The sequence below is a fragment of the Leucopleurus acutus genome, assembly GCF_964270905.1.
Source record: "Leucopleurus acutus genome assembly, chromosome: 1".
NCBI classification, from domain to species: Eukaryota; Metazoa; Chordata; class Mammalia; order Artiodactyla; family Delphinidae; genus Leucopleurus; species Leucopleurus acutus.
In genome coordinates this window covers 193,934,102-193,955,528 of record NC_139142.1, presented here as the reverse complement: position 1 = coordinate 193,955,528, position 21,427 = coordinate 193,934,102, and the positions used below count along the sequence as shown (strand labels likewise).

The window sequence follows — 21,427 nt, the reverse complement described above, 5'->3', positions numbered from 1 at the left end:
CCTTCCCTCGCTGGCAAAGCCCCAGTTTTGCTCAAATGTCCCTCCTTGGCCAGGCCAGGGCGCAGATGACATGGCCTGTCACCCAGTTCTGACCCTTGAGGAGTACGAGGAAGTCCCTTCCTGGAAAGCCTTCTTGGCTTTTGCAGAGACACAGGGAGAGGAATGTCCCTCCTTCTGCCTCTCGATATTGGTATATGAAACCATGAGCTTTGATCTGTGACTACGCTGGAACCAGGAGGGGGACTAACCACCACGGAGGCTGACAGAGCAAGGGAGGTGGAAAGGACCCGGGTTTTGATGGCTTCACGGAGTCACGGCATCAATCAGTTCGGCAGCCGCCCCCTTTCCAGATCCTGGCGATGTGAGACAGCGTGTCTTCCGGGCCACTTAGGCAAGCATCCTGTTACTAGAAGCTGAAAAATCAGTAAAACACACTGAACTCTAGGCCCAGATGTAACCTCACCACAGGTGTACATTATGTCAGTCATAACTGACTGAATACAAAATATGTTTCTGTTCAAGGATGGTTCTTGCTGTTCCACGAACAACTGTAAGCAATGCAAAGGCGGTTATCATCGCTGAGATCTGTAAGCGCTTTGTCACCTGCTTCGAAATTTCTGCGTCCCCTCAAATTAGCAATATTATTTCTGTGTATTTTGTAAATACTTTCACCTTAAGGCATTGTGGTTGTGTATCTGTAGCTGACCCGTGTGTGTTGCCTGTGAAGAATGGCTGTGATGGATAAGTTTATGTGCGGACTTAACAAGATCATGGGGTGCTCAGATCTTTGCCTCAACATTATTTATGGCTGTGTCTGCGAGGGTGTCTCTGGATGAGATTAGCATTTGAATCAGTGCACTCAGGAGAGCAGAGTGCCCTCCCCGATGTGAGTGGGTCTCATCCAATCCATTGAGGGCACGAATAGAACAAAAGTCAGAGGAAGGGAGAATTCGCCCCTTCTCTGCCTGACTGTTTGAGCTGAGACATTGCTCTTCTGCTCTCAGACTGGGACTCACACCATCGGCTCCCCTGGTTCTCAGGCCTTCAGACTTGGACTGAACTAGACCACTGGCCTCCTGGGTCCCCAGCTTGCAGATGACAAATCGTGGAACTTCTCAGCTTCCATAATCACAGGAGCCAATTCCTCATAATAAGCCATATATATCCCACTGGTTCTGTTTCTCTGGAGAACTCCCACCGATACAATGCCGTATCCATCCTTAAGAAAATATGGGTGGATTCTTCTGTAACCTGGGTGTAAGGAAAGGTTTTCTGTGACTCAAAATCCAGGTGCAACAAAAGGAAAGATTGGTAAAGTTGACTTTATAAAAATTTAAAGTAAGACTTTTACATGGCAGAAACTCCACTAATAACAAAGCCAAAAAGATATAAAACTGGGAGAAAATACTTGCATTATGTATCACAGATAAAGGGCTAATATCCCTCATGTGAAGGCAAAATAGAAAGAGACCCTAATAGAAAATAGGTAAAAAGACACGGACAGACAGTTCTCACAAAAAGCCCTTAAAAAGCCCTTACAGCCCTGACACTTCATATAGGACCCGACTCTTAGTTGCTGTGACAGTTTTCAAATACGGCCCCTAAAATGTTTGCCATTCCTTCCATTTTGAGGAAGGCCTGGAAGCTGAGCTGGCTTTACAGATCCAACCTTCAGAGGACAGCAGACGTGCTGCAGCTAAATCACAAAAAAAGTTGTGCAGTTTCCACCTGGTTCTCTTAAGATGCTCACGCTGGGAAATGGCCCATCACGTATGGAGTCCATCTACTGGGAAGCTGCCACCAGGTGGCGCGCCAGTTGGCAGCCACGTGAGTCGTTGGCCAGTGTGGTCCTAACCCTGCCGAGCCTTCTGTCCTGTAGATATTTGCCTGCAACCACAGGAGAGATCCCGAGCATCTGCCTAGACAAGCTAAATTCCTGACCCTCCAAATTGTGAGCAAAATAAAATGGTTGTTTTAAGCCACCAAGTTTTGGGGTCACTGTTATGCATCAATAGTAAACAGAACAGGGATTAAATTAGGAGGTTGGGATTAACATACACACACTACTATGTATAAAATAGATAAACAAGAAGGACCTACTGTAGAGCACAGGGAACTTTACTCAATAATCTGTGATAACCTATATGGGAAAAGAATCTAAAAAAGAGTGGATATATATATAACTGCATCACTTTACTGTATACCTGAAACACAACACCATAAATCAACTACACTTCAACAAAAAAATTAAATTAAATTAAAAATACGGTATTTGTCTCTCTCTTTCTGACTTACTTCACTCTGTATGACAGACTCTAGGTCTATCCACCTCATTACAAATAGCTCAATTTCGTCTCTTTTTTATGGCTGAGTAATATTCCATTGTATATATGTGCCACATCTTCTTTATCCATTCATCCGATGATGGACACTTAGGTTGTTTCCATCTCTGGGCTATTGTAAATAGACCTGCAATGAACATTTTGGTACATGACTCTTTTTGAATTATGGTTTTCTCAGGGTATATGCCCAGTAGTGGGATTGCTGGGTCATATGGTAGTTCTATTTGTAGCTTTTTAAGGAACCTCCATACTGTTCTCCACAGTGGCTGTATCAATTTACATTCCCACCAACAGTGTAAGAGGGTTCCCTTTTCTCCACACCCTCTCCAGCATTTATTGTTTCTAGATTTTTTGATGATGGCCATTCTGACTGGTGTGAGATGATATCTCATTGTAGTTTTGATTTGCATTTCTCTCATGACTAGTGATGTTGAGCATTCTTTCATGTGTTTGTTGGCACTCTGTAATGAGGTGGATAGACCTAGAGTCTGTCATACAGAGTGAAGTAAGTCAGAAAGAGAGAGACAAATACCGTATGCTAACACATATATATGGAATTTAAAAAAAAAAAAATGTCATGAAAAACCTAGGGGTGAAACAGGAATAAAGACACAGACCTACTAGAGAATGGACTTGAGGGTATGGGGAGGGGGAAGGGTAAACGGTGACAAAGCGATAAAGAGGCATGGACATATATACACTACCAAACGTAAGGTAGATAGCTAGTGGGAAGCAGCCACATAGCACAGGGAGATCAGCTCGGTGCTTTGTGACCGCCTGGAGGGGTGGGATAGGGAGGGTGGGAGGGAGGGAGACGCAAGCGGGAAGAGATATGGGAATATATGTATATATATAACTGATTCATTTTGTTGTGAAGCTGAAACTAACATACCATTGTAAAGCAATTATACTCCAATAAAGATGTTAAAAAAAAAAAAAACAGCTGGATTAGATGCTAAAAAAAAAAAAAAAAAAATTAAAAATAAAGAAAAAAGTAGCAACCAGAACAACTGGTACTAAATAAATATTTATCGAATTTATGAATGAAAAACAATTTCTGGAAAAAGATGAGGATCATTTCATTCTGTGGTCATTTCTGTGGTCATAGATACATTTCCTATCACTCTGCACATTCAAAGTAAACTCTTTCGAAGCTCAATTCATGCATCAAAGTCCAGACATTGTGCTGCACCAAGCTTTTAGCTTTTAGCTCATCTAACCCTCACGACCTGTGAGGGCTCTTGTATTTGTCATTCCATACTTTATGCACAAGGAAGTGAGGCTCAAAGAGGCTGCAGGCTACCTGTCCACACAGGTAGGAAATAACTGAGCTGTAATTCCCCAGGGCTGCCTGATCCAAAGTTCATCTTCTCCACTGCTGCACACGCTCTTCTACAGTAACTTACTTTACCCATAACCAGTAAAAAGAAATGCTCAGATAGTTTGGTATCTCAATAAGTAAATACCACGGAGATGACCTCATGTCATGGACGACAGGCTGGATCAACCTGGGGCAAAAATGGACATTGTTCCAAAGACAGGCAAAGCTGGCATCATCTAGAATTCTACAGCTAATGCCAATTTTGTGGCCCTCCAATGACAAACTCCCTTCCTCTTTCCTCCCCCTCATCCCATTCAAAACCACAATTCTCAATCAGAAGGACAGCTCTGGGGCACTGAGATTAGAGCATCCAACCAAAAGTAAGGACAATAAGTCAATCTTTGAATCAGTTACAACATATTTTGACAGCATATGCTCCTAATGGTACAGCATCTGTGTGAGAAAAAAGAGATAACGAAGATCTGGTCCTTGCTCTTTGGTCATTTTGATCCGTATAAGGAGGAAACACAAAATACAGAAAATAAAGAACAGCAGAAAAGAATACGTAATAAGTGCTAAGTGCTAAGTCAAGATAATTTTTTCTCAGCATAAAATTCAGATCATTATAAAAAAAGAAAATAAAAATTACTCCTAGTTAACCCAATTCAAACACAACTATAGGCAACATTTTGATGAAATTCCTTCTAGTCTTTTTTCTATTCATATATAACAATATAATTGGATTCATACCATATAGTTCTATATCGTGCTTTATTTCACTTAACGGTGTATTTTCAACACATTCTAGACTAGGATTTTTCAAATTGAACCCTACTGGATTCTGTTTTGAAAAAGCACCCCAGGAGTTCATATTAATGATGTGATATTATTTCAATAGACAGCACACTGATGTATCAATTTTTTCTTATTTTATCTTTCTAAGTTGTTACACTTATTATAAACTGTAAGATTAAAGCTCTATAAGAACATGTGCTTCTAAGAGCAAGTAAGACACATACCAGAAAAAAAAGGAAAATCAAGTGCTGTCACCTCTTGAATAAAAATTATATCTGTTTACCTGGATCCGGTCAAAGATAAAATAGAAAGAAATGTCATTGTTTTCTCCACCACCTCCATGCCCTCAGGGTCCGGATAATTATCATTTGTACTACTAATGTAAATTTTATTATCGTTTCAGACCACCATGTTAAATGGATCAGTGTTACCAGAAGTAAACTCTTGCACCAAAATTTTTTTGATATAAAGGTTCTTTCGCATCCATAAGCCCTTCAGAGATGGAATTCAACCCAGTTTCTCCTATATTATTTAAGTTTGTCAATATCAGAAAAGTTACATGATATAAGACTCAAAAGAAAAAAAAAAAAACTAAAGTTCCAGAATTGTATTCATGTTTTTAAGGAAGTCTCCAAAAGGGAGGGGAGGGGCTTAACAAAAAGGAACTAAGGAGTTACACTACACAGTTTATACACATTATAAATAAAATAAGTAGTAAACTGTTTGACATTTAATTCACACCACTGTACAGAGTACTTCAAAAGGGAAAAAAAACGCAGATATCAAGGTTTTCTTGGATCTAGATCATACTTAATTCATAGCCCTGAACAAAATACTCTGGAAGACTAGGTGTGTTGGTAAATGATATTGCTTGAAAGTTCATTTCAAATAGTAACATGTGGCTGACTGCGGTGTCTGCTCAATGGCCCATCTCCCCTCTGTGGCTTTTGTGCCACGAGAGCCTGTCCACCATGGGCTGCCCACCAGACCCTCCCCTGCAGAGCCTTCCTTGCAGCTACGAGAGCGGTGTGACAGGTTCAGACCAGTGTGACCTAAGGGGAAGGATTTTCTTCTCTAATAGTGGGAGGTCCTGCCACTCTTCCTGCCTTGGCTGCTGTCCTGTGAAAGATGATGATTCAGCAGTGGGAGGCCCCATGTCACCCAAGGGGAAGCCAAGAGACCAGAGCAGACCTGCAGGTCTAACACCACTGTCCCAGTGTGAACCAATGATGGAACTCCCTGCTTCTAGATGTATTGATATGTGAGATTAGCTGTGTCCTCCTTGGTTCTGCCAGTTTTACTTAGGCAGTATTTATTCACCTGGAAGTTCCCAAACTCATGCACAATGCATCCTAGCTCATAAGAGTTTCAGCATCTGGCCAATATTTCAGTGTGAATGAGGAAAAAAAAAAAAATCAGTGATTGATTTTTAAAACATATTTTACAATAATTATCAAATTCAATGACAGTGCAGGGCCATTTTCCAAAATGGCAGCTGCATGTCAAGTGGGAATCTGATTCCTGGCTAGTGGCACCTGTTTGCCTCAGTCACCTCCATCCATTTACAACTTCGCCTCATTACAGCAGACACAGCAAGGAGTACTTCCTCCTGACAAAGTCCTTTTCCTGCTGGTGGAGACAATGGAAGCTCTTTAATGGAGTTTATTATTATTATGGAAGGATATAAAAGTAATCTCACCCATTTTAATTCTAACAGAGATTGAAGCAAGACCGGTTAACCTCTACCTTTCCGTCCGTCTATGGTTGGGAGACTCAAGACATAATCCTTTGAAAGACAGATTCTAAAATAGCAAGAAAACCCCAATATTACTAGATAGAGTTTAATATTCTCTAATAATATAGACTTGGATCGTTTCCCTGAAAGACGCTTTTATATAATGCCTGAGACATTTTATTAGTTACTAAAGAGTTCTCTGTTTAACCTCTGGAAGGTATCATTTTTTTGGTATATGTTAGGCTCACTCTTGGATCAAGAGTTTTAGCTTGGACTTTTAAATTAAAATCCACTGAAACATAATTTTGCCAAAGTTTCTAAAATTCACGACTTACAATATATTGACAGTCTCCTATCTCACCAGGTAGCTGACATTTTGCAAAATCCCCTCCTCTGAGCTAGATTCATGCCTTCAACTTGTTTGGGCTATTCAGCAACCAGACATCTGTTCAGAAATCCCTCTAGAAAGTTTCCTACATTACTTATGTCACTGCTAAAGCTATTTCCCCTCCCTTAAAAAACAGCTGCTTTATATACAAAAGAAAAATCATTATTTAGCCAGAATGTTGATAAATGATTCTAGTTTCTTTTCGCTGACCCATCATTGCCTTTTATACACTAATTGGCTTCCTAAGCCTCTTCTGCTCTCAAAGATGGCCAAGTAGCCATTTAATTCAATAGTAAAATTTAAATGCTATTCTTCTATTCTCTCAATTAAAAGTAAATGTTTAATGATTTTATGTAAATGGTTTTAATCTCACCCCCAATAGCTTATAACATGATTTTTGAAAGCGCTGAACTTTTTGTCTGCTTTTCTCCTGCAAGCTTAATATAGTTCCCCCAAATTTCCACATTCCACATCATCAAAGCTTTCATCTTGTCTCAAAAGAATAAAGAAAAAAAATTTAAATGCCAATTAAAAGCCAAAATCAACTATTTTCAGCCTCAATTTTCAAGTGTCAGTTGGTTTTTACCCAGTTCTAGTCAATTTATATAGTGTAATTCTAAACTCCACTGTTTGACACTTCCTGCTGAAGAAAATCAAAAGAAACTTTTCACCCTCTATGTTGCTTTTGGAACCAAGCCCCTCCTATCTGTGGTCACCGTGAGGCAGAGCCCAGGCTGGTCCTTAATATGGGGGGATTTGCCTTCACTACTGTGCTTAGCATCCTATCTCCAGGTATGACCTGCTGTTTCTCTGCAGTTGAATGTTCTGGAGGATGGCCAGCTATGAACAGGGTACCAACAGGAGAGAGGTGACTTTCTACATTCAACAAACCGTAAAGGGAATTCTGATTAGGAGAAGGGAAAGAAATCCATAAAAAGACCAACTCACAGTTGAGTCTTTGCATTTTTGAAAACTCGAGATCATTTTCTGCTGAATCACTGAATCAGCTAATATTTCTGAAGCCTTAGAATTTCTGATTCCTACGGAGTTTAGTTTTTCTAAAACAAAAATGGGAAGTGTTTTGTTTTGTTTTAGTACAAAGAGGTTCTAACTAGACTTCAATTTAAAAGAAAAAAGAGAAAGACAGTGAGTGGGGTATAACCACCGCCTGGTGGATATGCCTAGAATTCTTGGTGAAAATACAGAACTTGCCAAAAATCAGGGGTGGGGGGGGAAGAGTCTGCCTTTCTATTTAGAATACGGTTGCTAAACTAAGCCAGAGAGAACAGTAGGAGGAAGACACAGGTTTCTACCACGCTGTATCTGCAGAGCAGCGACTATACTATACAGATGCTGCTAGTTATTTTTCTTTCATGACGAGTTGTTTGTAAACAGATAACCACCAACTACCACCACCACCGTCCCGCACATCCCCAAAAATATGACCAGGCCTCAAACGTGCCTTTAGTTCTGCTTCTCCTTCGTCCCCACATCCTCAATAACTTTAGTTTTCTAGCTGTACTCGTTCCTGCTATGAAACCTGACAAATAGCAATAATCTGGAAACAGAAAGAGAAAGAGGAGGAAAAACTAAGGAGAGGTAGAAGCGAGAGGGAGAAGGGAGGGGGAAGAGGAAAAGAAAGAGAGAGAGAGAGACGTCTGTTGCCACCCTCCTGGCTAACTGAAATGCTTGTTCCCGAGATTACAGTAATTACAGCCCCAGCGTGAGTTCCATACAAGCGCTAAATGAAACAGCACATCAATTAAAAAATAAACACTCCATTCTAGGAGAAAGACAACCCCCTGGGACGTCCTAACAAGCGTAAATGAACCTGCCAGGCCGCCCGCCCCTCGGGCCCCTCCCCGTCTAAGGTGGCTGCGAGCCGGCGGGGGCCGCGCTCGCTGGCCGCGTACCCAGACGCTCGGCCCCGGGCGCACCGCGGAGACGTGTCCGCGCGTCCGCGCCAGGTCCCGGCGCCGCCTCCCACGGCGGAGGAGGAGGCTCGGGCAAAAACATGTCAACTTTGGAGAGATGTATATATGTTCCAAAAGCACGAGGTGAAGAGGGAGAATCCAGCCGCAGGATTTCCAGGCTGTCCTATTTACAAGTTTTTCTTTCTCCCTTTCTCTTTCTTTCTTCTTCTTCACTGTGTCCGGATGCTTTATAGATATTTTACCTCACCTAATTAGCAGAACCCCCTTTGAGGTCTGTACTGTGACCCCATTCTCCAGGTAAGGAAACTGAGGCTCCCCCACGTCCCTCAGCGGAGGCGGGAGGAGACCCCCACACCGGGCCCGCCCCCGGGCCCGCGCCCCTCGCAAGCCCGCGGCTGGGCTCCCGGGCACCTCCTCCAGGGCTGCCCCCGGTCCAGCCCCAACAGGCAGAATGAACTGCAGTCGTTCCACTCCTCCGGCATTGCCAAGCCTCCAAGACCATCGTTCTGAGAACCCCAAGAAGGGCACACCTTCCCGGGTCCCCGCAACGTCCCCGCGCCCTCGCCGGCTCGCGGAGGGGCGGGCGGTCCCCTCGCCAGCAGGTCGCCGACGTTTGGGAGCGTAGGAAACAGGGGCTTGACTAGTTCGAAACGGGCCTCCGAAAGCACGCACTGCATAAAACCTTGTCCCCGGTCCCCAAGCGCAGGCTCGGGGAAATGGAACCCCGACCTCAGCCCCACTGAGCGCCGTGGGGACGGTCGTGGCAGAGCCTCTGTCTCTGCGGTCAATCCCAAGGTTATCCAAACTCCGGCCGCAGACAGCGCTCACGGCCGCGCGGACAGCCGGGCCCGCCCCAGGAAGGCTGGGCCTGGGGAGCGCGCAGACTCCGCCCCCCGCCCGGGATTGGCGCGCCGGCCGCGGGCGGAGACCGAGTCCGCGCCGTATAAATATTCATGAGCCGGCCGGGGCGCAGCAGGGCCGGAGCGGGAAGTTGGCGAAGGCCGCTGCTCCCGCCGAGGAGGAGGCGGCGGCGGGGCGCTGGCGTGCCGCTCAGGTGTCCGCTCCGCCTTCCGGCCTGAATTTAGCTCCGTGAGTCCAGCGAGAAGGGGACCGCCGACACCTCGCCCTACTGCCGGCCGGAGCGCGACGCGGACTTCCACCGGAGGCGGGGCCCGTCATCCCGGCGGCGGACCGACGGACCGACGCCGGGGACAGAGGGCGGTGGCCTCGGCGGAGGCGGGCCCCGAACCCCGGCGGCAGACGCGCGGCCTTAGGGGCGAGCATGAGCCCCGGGACGCCGAAAGGGGACCGCAGGGGCTGAACCGGGCGCGGAGCGGCCTGGCCCAGCCATCTTGACTGCGTACAGCGGCCCGCCCGAGAGGAAACTTGCTGCGCCGCCGCCCTAGGTGCCCGGCAAAGTCACCGGCGCGCGCGGAGAAAGCGAGCGAGAGAGGGACGATGAGCCGGGGGCCGGCCACTCTGCCCTGCGAGGGCTGAACCCGGCCGGAGTGAGCGGGGCAGACCCGGGGACTGGGGTGCCCTCCGGCAGCCACCCTCGTCTCCCGCGGCGCCGTGAGGACGCGTCCCGCGAAGGGACCAGGCTATCGGCAGACCCCCCCCCCCCCCGCGCTCCCGGGAGAGGCGGGAGAGAGCCCGGCAGGGCGCCCTCTCTCCCCTCCTCCGGCGCTCTTGCAGGATCTCCCAGCGCCCCTCCGCGCGCCGCCCGGAGGGCGAAGGCGCGTGGCCGAGGCGCGCAGCATGGAGTGGGGTTACCTGTTGGAAGTGACCTCGTTGCTGGCAGCCCTGGCGCTACTGCAGCGCTCCAGCGGCGCTGCGGCCGCCTCGGCCAAGGAGCTGGCGTGCCAGGAGATCACCGTGCCGCTATGCAAGGGCATCGGCTACAACTACACCTATATGCCCAACCAGTTCAACCACGACACGCAGGACGAGGCGGGCCTGGAGGTGCACCAATTTTGGCCGCTGGTGGAGATCCAGTGCTCGCCCGACCTCAAGTTCTTCCTGTGCAGCATGTACACGCCCATCTGCCTGGAGGACTACAAGAAGCCCCTGCCTCCCTGCCGCTCGGTATGCGAGCGCGCCAAGGCCGGCTGCGCGCCCCTCATGCGCCAGTACGGCTTCGCCTGGCCCGACCGCATGCGCTGCGACAGGCTGCCCGAGCAGGGCAACCCTGACACGCTGTGCATGGACTACAACCGCACCGACCTCACCACGGCCGCGCCCAGTCCACCGCGGCGCCCGCCGCCGCCGCCGCCGCCGCCCGGCGAGCAGCCGCCCTCCGGCAGCGGCCACGGCCGCCCGCCCGGAGCCCGGCCCCCGTCCCGCGGCAGGGGCGGCGGCGGGGACGCGGCTGCGCCCCCCGCGCGCGGCGGCGGCAGTGGCGGCGGAGGCGGGAAGGCGCGGCCCCCTGGCGGCGGCGCGGCGCCCTGCGAGCCGGGCTGCCAGTGCCGCGCGCCCATGGTGAGCGTGTCCAGCGAACGGCACCCTCTCTATAATCGCGTCAAGACGGGCCAGATCGCCAACTGTGCGCTGCCCTGCCACAACCCGTTCTTCAGCCAGGACGAGCGCGCCTTCACCGTCTTCTGGATAGGTCTGTGGTCGGTGCTCTGCTTCGTGTCCACCTTCGCTACCGTCTCCACCTTCCTCATTGACATGGAGCGCTTCAAGTACCCCGAGCGGCCCATCATTTTCCTCTCGGCCTGCTACCTCTTCGTGTCTGTTGGCTACCTGGTGCGCCTGGTGGCGGGCCACGAGAAGGTGGCGTGCAGCGGCGGCGCGGGGGCCGCAGGCGGGGCGGGGGGCGCCGGGGGCGCGGCGGCGGGCGCGGGGGCGGCGGGCGCGGGCGCGGGCGGCCCGGGCGGGCGCGGCGAGTACGAGGAGCTGGGTGCCGTAGAGCAGCACGTGCGCTACGAGACCACGGGCCCGGCGCTTTGCACCGTAGTCTTCCTGCTCGTCTACTTCTTCGGCATGGCCAGCTCCATCTGGTGGGTGATCCTGTCGCTCACGTGGTTCCTGGCGGCGGGCATGAAATGGGGCAATGAGGCCATCGCCGGCTACTCGCAGTACTTCCACCTGGCCGCGTGGCTCGTGCCCAGCGTCAAGTCTATCGCCGTGCTGGCGCTCAGCTCGGTGGACGGCGACCCGGTGGCGGGCATCTGCTACGTGGGCAACCAGAGCCTGGACAACCTGCGCGGCTTCGTGCTGGCGCCGCTGGTCATCTACCTCTTCATCGGCACCATGTTCCTGCTGGCCGGCTTCGTGTCGCTCTTCCGCATCCGCTCGGTCATCAAGCAGCAGGGCGGCCCCACCAAGACACATAAGCTGGAGAAGCTCATGATCCGCCTGGGCCTCTTCACCGTGCTCTACACCGTGCCCGCCGCCGTCGTGGTCGCCTGCCTGTTCTACGAGCAGCACAACCGCCCGCGCTGGGAGGCCACGCACAACTGCCCGTGCCTGCGGGACCTGCAGCCGGACCAGGCGCGCCGGCCCGACTACGCCGTCTTCATGCTCAAGTACTTCATGTGCCTGGTGGTGGGCATCACGTCGGGCGTGTGGGTCTGGTCTGGCAAGACGCTCGAGTCGTGGCGCGCGCTGTGCACCCGCTGCTGCTGGGCCAGCAAGGGCGCGGGCGCGGCCGGCGCGGGCGCGGCGGGGGGCGGCCCCGGGGGCGGGGGCCCGGGGGCCGGCGGGGGCGTGGGGCCGGGCGGTGGGGCGGGCTCCCTGTACAGCGACGTCAGCACCGGCCTGACGTGGCGGTCTGGCACGGCCAGCTCCGTGTCTTATCCAAAGCAGATGCCATTGTCCCAGGTCTGAGCGGAGGGGAGGGGGCGTCCGGGAGGGCTGGAGAGGGGGCGAGGAGACCGAGTGTTGCGGCGGGGGGGACACTCGGAGGCGGAGGGTCCCCCCCCTTCACCGTGTTGATTGCTATTAGCATGATAATGAACTCTTAATGGTATCCATTAGCTGGGACTCGCTTAGAACAAAGTACCTGGCATTGAAGGCTCCCAGCCCCAGCCCCCGTTCCTCCACCGACGGGCGAGGAATTCCTCCCGCCAGGCGTTAATTTGTCTTGGCAGAGGAGCGTGAGCTCTGCTGCCGCGTTTCCAGGACCCAAGGTTTGGAACCCTCGCTGGTTGCCATTTGCTGAGCTTGAAGCCAGACTTACAGATTTCACCTGAGGGACCTAGTTTCCGCCCTCGACTCTCCTGCGTAAACCCTCACCCCTAACACGTCCTAGAGGAGGGATGACCGCGACCTAATGGGATTGCACGGTTTGGGTATTCTTAATGACCAGGCAGATGCCTTAAGTAAACAAACAAGAAATGTCTTAATTATACACCCCAAGTAAATACGGGTTTCTTACATTAGAGGATGTATTTATATAATTATTTGTTAAATTGTAAAAATGTGTAAAATATGTACATATCCAAAGATATACAGTCTGTACATTTTCTGTAAAAAGTTTAGAGGCCACCCCTGTAAGAACAAATATAAGTATTCTATTTTGGCAATAAAATGACTTTTGATAAATGATTTAAACATTGCCCTCTCCCCCTGCCTCTCCTAAACTGTTAAACCTTGAAAGTGCTTTTCGCTGAGGGCCCGTTGGAAACACGGACATTTGCTAGTTTCTTATTCTGTGCGCTGCCCTTAGGCATGGAGAAAATGACCTGTTAAACTCTAGTTCCTAAGTTGTTAGCAAAGTTGAAATATCACTGTTGAACTGAAATCACGATTAAGATTTTGCACCTTTCCCGAGAAGGTGGTGTTTTTTGAATGGTAGCTCTTTTCTGATCCATGGGTAACAGCACTCACCTTAGTGTATGTAAACGGAACTTTTGCAAGGCACTAATTCCACTCCGCCTTGTTATTTATCTTGTATGATATCACTAAAGGCTTCAGACTCCACGTTCATTTCTCACGTCTGTGGTTCTGAAAGCACCTGCTCTTGCAGGACTGAACACACTGCTGAAGGGTAGGGTAGAGGTTAATGTTTTAAGCCATCGATCACACTTTACAGTGTAAGTCACTCGACAATTTGGTGGTAGAGCAGGCGCTCTTTACTGGATTAAACTAACGGGTTAACATCTTAATAACCTTCCAGGCTTGTGTATATCACATGTGCTGCTTTTCCTAGAGAAAAAGCTATTGTTCCTCTGTCAAGACTAAGCTAATTGATTTGAGCAGAAGGCTGTTGAATTAGCAGAAGAATGCTTTGGCAATTGTTGAACTTTTTACCTGTCTGCCTAGTGGCTCAGCACATCATTCCTTTAAGAGGAACCAAATGAATAGGGTTAATCTGTAGGGAACTTGGTCTTTTGAGTTTGAAAAACTTTGATCTTTTCTCCTCTCCAAATGTGCTGTATAGTCTGAAGTTTCTTTCCCTGCGGCCCGGCTCCTCTTGGTGCAGACCAATTGGCCACCGCGGAGCCTTAAAGTTCTTCCATTAAAGGGATGTGGGACTTTTACTTTAAAAAGGAGAGAGAGCGAGGGAGAGGAAGACTTGTAACAGTTAGTGAAGACCAGAGGCACAAGTGCGCGCAGCCTTTTAAACAGCTTTCCCCGGCATTGTTAGCCAGCCTGCAGGCAGCTAGGCATGGGTTGAAGCATTATAGAAAAGGGCTCTGAATGCCCTACAGGTGGTCTGTGCACATAATCCCCCAATTTAAAGCGTTTTCCTTTGCTGGACAATTGCATTACAAAACTCCCTTCTTTTTCGCTCCTAATTGAACCAATGAACTATTATAAACTACAAGTTTTTCGTAAAAAAAAAAAAAAAAAGAGAGAAAACCTTCAGTGCCTAAATTCTATTGACTAAAATTCTGGCAAGTTTTCTGAACCGAACCTTTTAAAGCACCGGAAGTAAAAGCTTCTTCAGCAGACATTTCTCTTTTTCAGATATTTTTATTCCTCTTGCTTGTTATTTTCGGACAGATTAGCAATAATTTAAAAGTAATTGGTAAGGTTGTGTGTTCAGACTGAAAAGATAGCCCCAGGTCCCTTATTAACCTGTCAATCAAGATAAGAAATGGGCAGCTACCCTGCTAATGATGGGGGGCATCAAACATTGGGGGCTGGGTGGGGACTTGTTCGCTGCATCCTGCTAAGAAGTTTGTTCTCTTTACTTCTCCTAATAGGAATATTTAGTGGTTCAAAAATTTTTTTCTTTTAATGAATAGGATGGAAACTACTTCTTTGACTGGTCTTTGTCATGTAAGAGGCTTTTAAGGAGGGTTTCTTGGGAGAAACATTTTGCAAATCCTTTCCAGAGTCATTCTTGGTGTTAATTGGATTTTTAAAATTAGATATACGGGAAGAACACCTACTTTAGCTATCATGCCGATTATATATATATATTTTTAAGTCAGAACCACTGTAAAATCTTCACCTCCTGGCAGTTTATATTAAAGAATTACTATTTTGTAACTGGGGTACAAGTGAGTGGCCTGCATCTAACCCATGGGGTGGCTCCCATGTGCTCTGTGTACATAAACCAGCCATAAACTTACACTTTCAGTTATAAAGTTTTAAAGGCAGTTCCCATAGGCTTTATCACGTATGTGAGAAGGAGAGACAGTTAAAAGACTAGTTAGCATATTGGTTTCCAAGTTTAGCAGGAGTCTCGCTATTGACATATTTTCAACTATGTGACGGTGGTAAAGGGTCAACTTTGAAGTTTTTTCCTTTATTAATTCTTCAGTATAGCCTTGTAAAATGCCACCTTTGATCACTTTTACAAAATGGCTACAATTCTGAGGACAGCTCTTAGGAGAAAGCTGCACGTGTCATCGCAGACGCTGATTTTAGAGACTGAAAATGAAAACAGCGCTAGTCCTTGAACTGTAAAGTTGCCAGTACCCAAAAGGTATCTATTAATGGGATTAAAGATTCCAAATAGGTTTGAGGAGTGGGAAAAGGGAGGAAGAGTATTTGGCCATCAGCGTTAGATGAACATAGATGGATCCCTCACCAGGGCATGGAGCCAGTATGAGTTTCTGAAAACCTTGTCAAATATGGGGGGACGAGGAGGGGATAAGGTTACTGTGTGGCTAGAAGATCAATGTAAGTAAAGTCTAATATGGTTAAAAGCATTAGAAAACCCAAAGCTCATTAAAAGTACTTGTGGCAGAAGTTACGTGAAACACTTTCTTTTTGCTTTATAATGAACGCAATTTGAAAGTACCACAAAACAGAGGGGAAAGTGTATTAGAAGTTTAAGGAGCAAACTTTGTCACCATTACAGTGACACCTGTATTGATGTCACCTGCATTGATGACCTTAAAGGTTTCTGTAAGTCTTCCAAGTTAGAGGGAAGGAAATCGGATTGCTTTGCCAAAAGAAAAGTCACACATGGAGCCTCACACAGTTGTGAGCACAGTTGTGAGCAATTGAAAGCATAGTTACAAAATAGTCCCTTGAGATGCAGCACACAGCGCCCGCGGTGATCAACTTCCACACTTGATACAATACTGCCACCTGGCGATGCTGCAAAGTTCCAGAACCGGAGGATGGGCGGGCTCCCTCATTTCAATTCTTTCAACTACTGAGCCCCCCGCAGTGCAGGCCTGACCCCTGAACAGAAGGCCTGCAGCTATTTTGTATTCATAATTTTGAACTCTTTCTCTCAAGGAAAAGATTCCCCAACTGCATCCGTTTACAGCCCCAAGAGACCTCAGTTGAATTAAACCCTTGATACAACAGTTATGCGAAAAATCTAAGCTGGGTTGAAATCCAACGATAGGTCTTTTAAAAAATTGTCTTCCGAGTTACTTTTATTTCAAGAATGAGCAGCTCACCAAAGATTCACCACACCAGAATTTAGTGGGAGAAAGAATAAATCGTGAAGACCACGTTGGGGGAGCCATGCAGTCGGCTCGTTCGTTTCAGTACACGCCTTACCGTCTCCCACCAAGCAGTCCATCTGTGGAGACCGGTGGATGCTCTCCAATGCCGCGCACGAACGCTGCTGGCTTGAGAGGGACGCAGGCTGTCCGCCATCGTCTAGCCAGGTGTTCGTGGAAGCACACCACAGAACAGAAACCGTGCCAGGATACAGGTCAGCCAAAGGGAAGAGAGGGGGAGGCGTCAGTTCTGGAATAGTTGAGCACAGCAGTGTGGGGAGACCAGGCCTGTGAGGAGGGTGTATAGAAAGGGACAGCTTCACGAAGCCCGTGTCTGAAGGCTTCTTGCTGCTGAAGGTCAGAATGATAGGGCCAGGTGGGAGGGGGTGGCACTGGTCAAGGGGAAGGGGACCAAAGAAGGTCTTAGAGGTCACCTGTGCGATCCTGGAGTTTTCAAGGGGTTATTGAGAACCTTGCTGCTCTGTGAACAAGGAAAAGCAGCATGACCTAAGAATATGTGATGGAACGTGGAATCAGAAGTTGTGCTGTATCCAGACCCACAGCCGTTCCGCACGCACACGAAGGTGCCTCATTTTCAGGCCAGGAAACTGATGCCCGAAGCGGACCAGACTTGCCCAAGGTCATACAGCCAGGAGCAGAGCTGGGCTTAGAAGCCACAGATCCTACGTGTCACTCCTATTTCCCTAGGCCTTTCCCGCTGCCCTGGTGTCTGTGTAAGTCCCTGAGGCCACCAACCACCAGGCGCATCCATCTCTGACATTAGCTCTCCTGGCCGTGTTCAGCCAGTCCCAGAATCCTACCAGAGTCCAGGTTTTCCATGGTCTGGTGCTGACCTACAGAGGAACATTCGAACACACAGCCTGAGAGGCTTGCCCGGAGAGCTCCGGGAACCTTTGCCTCTCCGGCCCCTGGCCGACACGGGCCAGCTCACCTGCTCTGCACTGCCCACATTCACAGTAACACGATACTTGGCAGTGACTGGGAGGAAGGAAGGGGTCAGCGGCTGATGGAGTCACACCGGGGAGAGGGCCCCAAAGTGGGAGCACCATGCCCTGGTCAGCAGAGGCCTGGAGCCTCCAGGAAGAAAGCGAAGCCGCTGGGTGCTGAAGAACCAGGCCGGAGCAGCAAACAGAGAGTGTGGCTGAGCCCCGCGGAAATCTCCGGAGGGAGAGGACCAACGGGAAGGGAGATGAACTCAGCTGATTTAAACCACACGCTCCAGGAGATGCCCCAAGAGGCTGGTGGTACCCGGAATGGGGCGGCCAGAGAAGGATGGAGTGAAGGAGGACCGGCCAGGCAAGAGCAAAGTCAGGATAAATTTTAACTAAATGACCATGTTTTAATGGCTTTCCAAGCCTTGGGGAGAACCCTTATTCACCAAGGACAAAAGTACCTATTTATAGCACCTTATTTAATGCTCAGGTGAACCGTACACTAATTTAAATTAGAAAAACTATTTCCAACTTCATCCTCTAACAAACCTGTTTCTAATTAACTAACACCCTGGCAGTAGCTCTCACCCCTGCCTACGTGCTAGAGGGGTGTTTCTTAAAAACACCATGTCCCGGCAGCACCCCAGACCAGCTGAACCAGAACTTCTGGGCATGGAATCTGGGAATTCCAAGTTTTCTCAGGCTACCCCAGGTGAATGATTCTCACGTGTAGGCAGAGCTGAAAGCCAGCGAACTGCAATTGAAGGTGACGTTATGATCTAAAGCGAAACAAAATACAACTAGAAGTTAACTAAGCAAGCTGCTTTTGTCATCCAATTTAACTAATTTAAATGGAAGTGGTTATTTTTTTTCACCTTAAGTAAATATTTGGGAGAGTACAAGGGTGCCCTCACCTGGTCCAAAGGGAGAACTTCATGCTATGTTGTTTTGAACGGAAGCTCTCGCTACACAGGGCTGTTTTGGATAACCATGCTTTTGCTTTCACTTGTAATGAAACAACCAAAAACTGGGTACATAGGGAATGATTCTTTTAACCTAGAAATTAAACCCAACCTGTAAACCTAGAAGGACCCAATCATGTCGATATGTTATTAGTAGACGCTATTACAATTAAAGATACTCTTTTTCTTCAGTAAATGTTTATTTAGTAAAACCAACTCAGCTAGAAATGAAGGTTCATCCTGTGGTGACCTGACCTGGGTGTGACTTTCCAAGACCAAGTGATCTGTCACCCTGTAGTCCTAGAGGCAGGCAGGCTGTGATCCTGAATGTATGTCACCATGTGTATCTTCAAAAGTAAACTCATACTATCTTACCTGATGCTGGAACTTTGCTTAAGTTATAGAATTTTTCGGATAACGTGTATTCAGTGCAGAAATCTACTCTTTCTCCAGGTACCCTGAAAGAAGGGACGAGTCCTTGACCAAAGACCCAGAAAGTGAGATTCATTCCGCAAGTAAACTCTGAGGTTTTCCTGAGTCTACCTAACAAGTATGATCTTAGATCTTAACTGTCACACCTCATCCAATTTCTGTAAGAAAGAGTCTAAGCAGAGGGTCATAGGTCAAACCCACAGACAGGATACAAATTTTGTGTAATACCGTTAAAGAGCATGCTTGGCTATACTTAATAGGAACCAAAAAGAAGTTAATTCCAGGAATTAGGACACAGACAATTTTGGGGGGCCAAAAAAGTGGAAGTTGCGAAAATGGAAGTTGTTATTAAAAGGATCTGTTAGAACCAAACAAAAGGTATCATTTCATAGCATCACTGGGATTAGAAATACAGGATGTAGCTGTAGACACTTAGCTTGTGAAAATGAACATATGTGTGCCCTCATTAAAAATACCCTCCTCGATCCTTGTGCTTTACATTTTATTTGAATCTATGCACTTAGGACATTGGTACAAAGAGAAGAGATTTATCCCTTGGACCTTATCCAGTCACAAGTGATTATTCACTCATCTCATCACCCAGCCGCCCAGTGACCCAAGCATTCTTTACCCATGTATGCTCCTTCGTTTCTGTACCAATCAAAATAAGGCTAAGTTTTGCTACAATAACAGACAACTCCAAAATCTCAATGGCTTAATGCAACAAAAAATAATTTATCAGAGAAAGACAAATATCATATGATTTTACTTATATGTGGAATCTGAAAAACAAAACAACATTCAGAGATACAGAGAACAGATGGGTGGTTGCTAGAGGGGAGGGAGATGAGGGGTGGGTGAAATGGGTGAAGGGGTCAAGAGGTACAAACTTCAGTTATAAAATAAATAAATCATAGGGATGTCATGTACAAGCATGAGGACTATAGTCAATAATACTGTAGTACAAATTTGGAAGTTACTAAGGAAGCAAAAAAAGATCTCATGACAAGAAGAAAAGAAAACTTGGAACTTTGTAGGGTGACAGATGGTAACTAGACTTTTTGTGGGGATCATTTCCCAGTGTATACAAATGTCAAATCACTATGTTGTACACCTGAAACTAATATTATATTGTATGTCAATTATACTTCAATAAAGTAATGCTAATACTTTATCACTTGCACACATTGTCCAGTATGTGTCGGTAGAGGGATTCTTTCCACCTTAGATGCCAGGTTGCTGAAAGCTTTATCTTGGCACGTGCTTCCATTTTCCCTGCATAGGTTAGAAGGGATATAGCCACTGATTCTTAAAGTTTCTGCCTGGAAATGGCAGTGTCATATCTACATGTGTCATGAACCAAAGCAAATCATATGGCCATATTACACCCCAAAGGGTGCAGGGAAGTAACCATGTGCCTGGGAATATTTATTGAATAGCAGTAACGACCACCACAGCTCCCCACAGACTGTTCACCACAGTTAAGTCTGCCTTCTCCTAAAAGGAGGGAAGTAAAAAACAAAAAGAACTGGACTAAGAATTTCTGTGTTCTTGCCTTAGTTTTTATTATCAATGTTTCTGGACTCCATTTTCCTCATCCATGAAATGAGGGTAATAATTATTGCGTGGCTCTTCCTTTTTTTTTTTCTTTTTTTAAGTTGAGGTATAACTGATGTACTATCACTCTGCCCTTCTCACACAATTCTTCTGAGAAACAAATGACATGATCGAGAGAAAAATAGTATATTTTAAATCGTATTTACAAGAAAAATCAAGATATAAGTATAGGGCTTCCCTGGTGGCACAGTGGTTGAGAGTCCGCCTGCCGATGCAGGGGACACGGGTTCGAGCCCCGGTCCGGGAAGATCCCACATGCCGTGGAACAGCTGGGCCCGTGAGCCATGGCCCCTGAGCCTGCACATCCGGAGCCTGTGCTCCGCAACGGGAGAGGCCACGACAGTGAGAGGCCCGCGTACCGCAAAAAAAAAAAAGATATAAGTATAAACTCCTCAATGAGATGCTTGTGACTTCCACTGTCCTTATAATGGTTAAATGTCAGTGCTTTAACCCACTCAGAAGGGAGAATTTCTATTATTTTGTAAAATTTTATGCTGTTCTAAAAATCCGTTCATTCAGCACATGTCTGTCGAGCACCTACTGTGCAGGGAACTGGGAATTACACTTCAGCATCTCCGTGAACCACCATGCTATGAGAGGGGATGCAAAGCACTGTGTTCAGCTGCAGACACTTTCTTCATGTGAAACTCACTGGAGAAAATGAACACCCAGTAGAGCTAAACAGCAAGAAGACTAAAGAGGAGAGAAAAATAGAGAAGAAAGTTTAAGAGAAGCAAAGTTTGGATGAAGCAAAAAAAAAAAAAAAAAAAAAAGTTTAATCAGAGTTGCAACAAAATGCTGCAAAGCCCATCAGCAATCCTACCTCCACACCCAGTTCCCACACTGAAGATGTGTAGTTCTATATGCTGGAAAACCTTGCCCTTCATAACTTTTATGCTGGAAAGTTGGATTTCATATGAAGGAAATGACTAAGTCTGAAATACTGTAGGTTTAAAATGACTCACATACTCTTCAGATTAATAGAACCTAACACTGTATTATGCTTTGTGTATTTGCATTGCAAAATTCTCAGAGGATTTAGCAGTCTGAGACCAAAGATTGGATTTTTCCAAATCACACAGAAGCTTT

General features: G+C 47.3%; 1 protein-coding gene across 1 annotated transcript; it reads left to right on the top strand.

The window, feature by feature from the left end:
* Positions 1-9,634: 9,634 nt before the first annotated feature.
* Positions 9,635-12,346, top strand: FZD8 (frizzled class receptor 8; the record flags this gene model as incomplete). Its single annotated transcript, XM_082855549.1, has 1 exon — positions 9,635-12,346. Exon 1 carries the CDS (start codon positions 10,274-10,276, stop codon positions 12,344-12,346), a length of 2,073 nt encoding a protein of 690 aa, XP_082711675.1. The 5' UTR covers positions 9,635-10,273.
* Between the last annotated feature and the right edge of the window lie 9,081 nt (positions 12,347-21,427).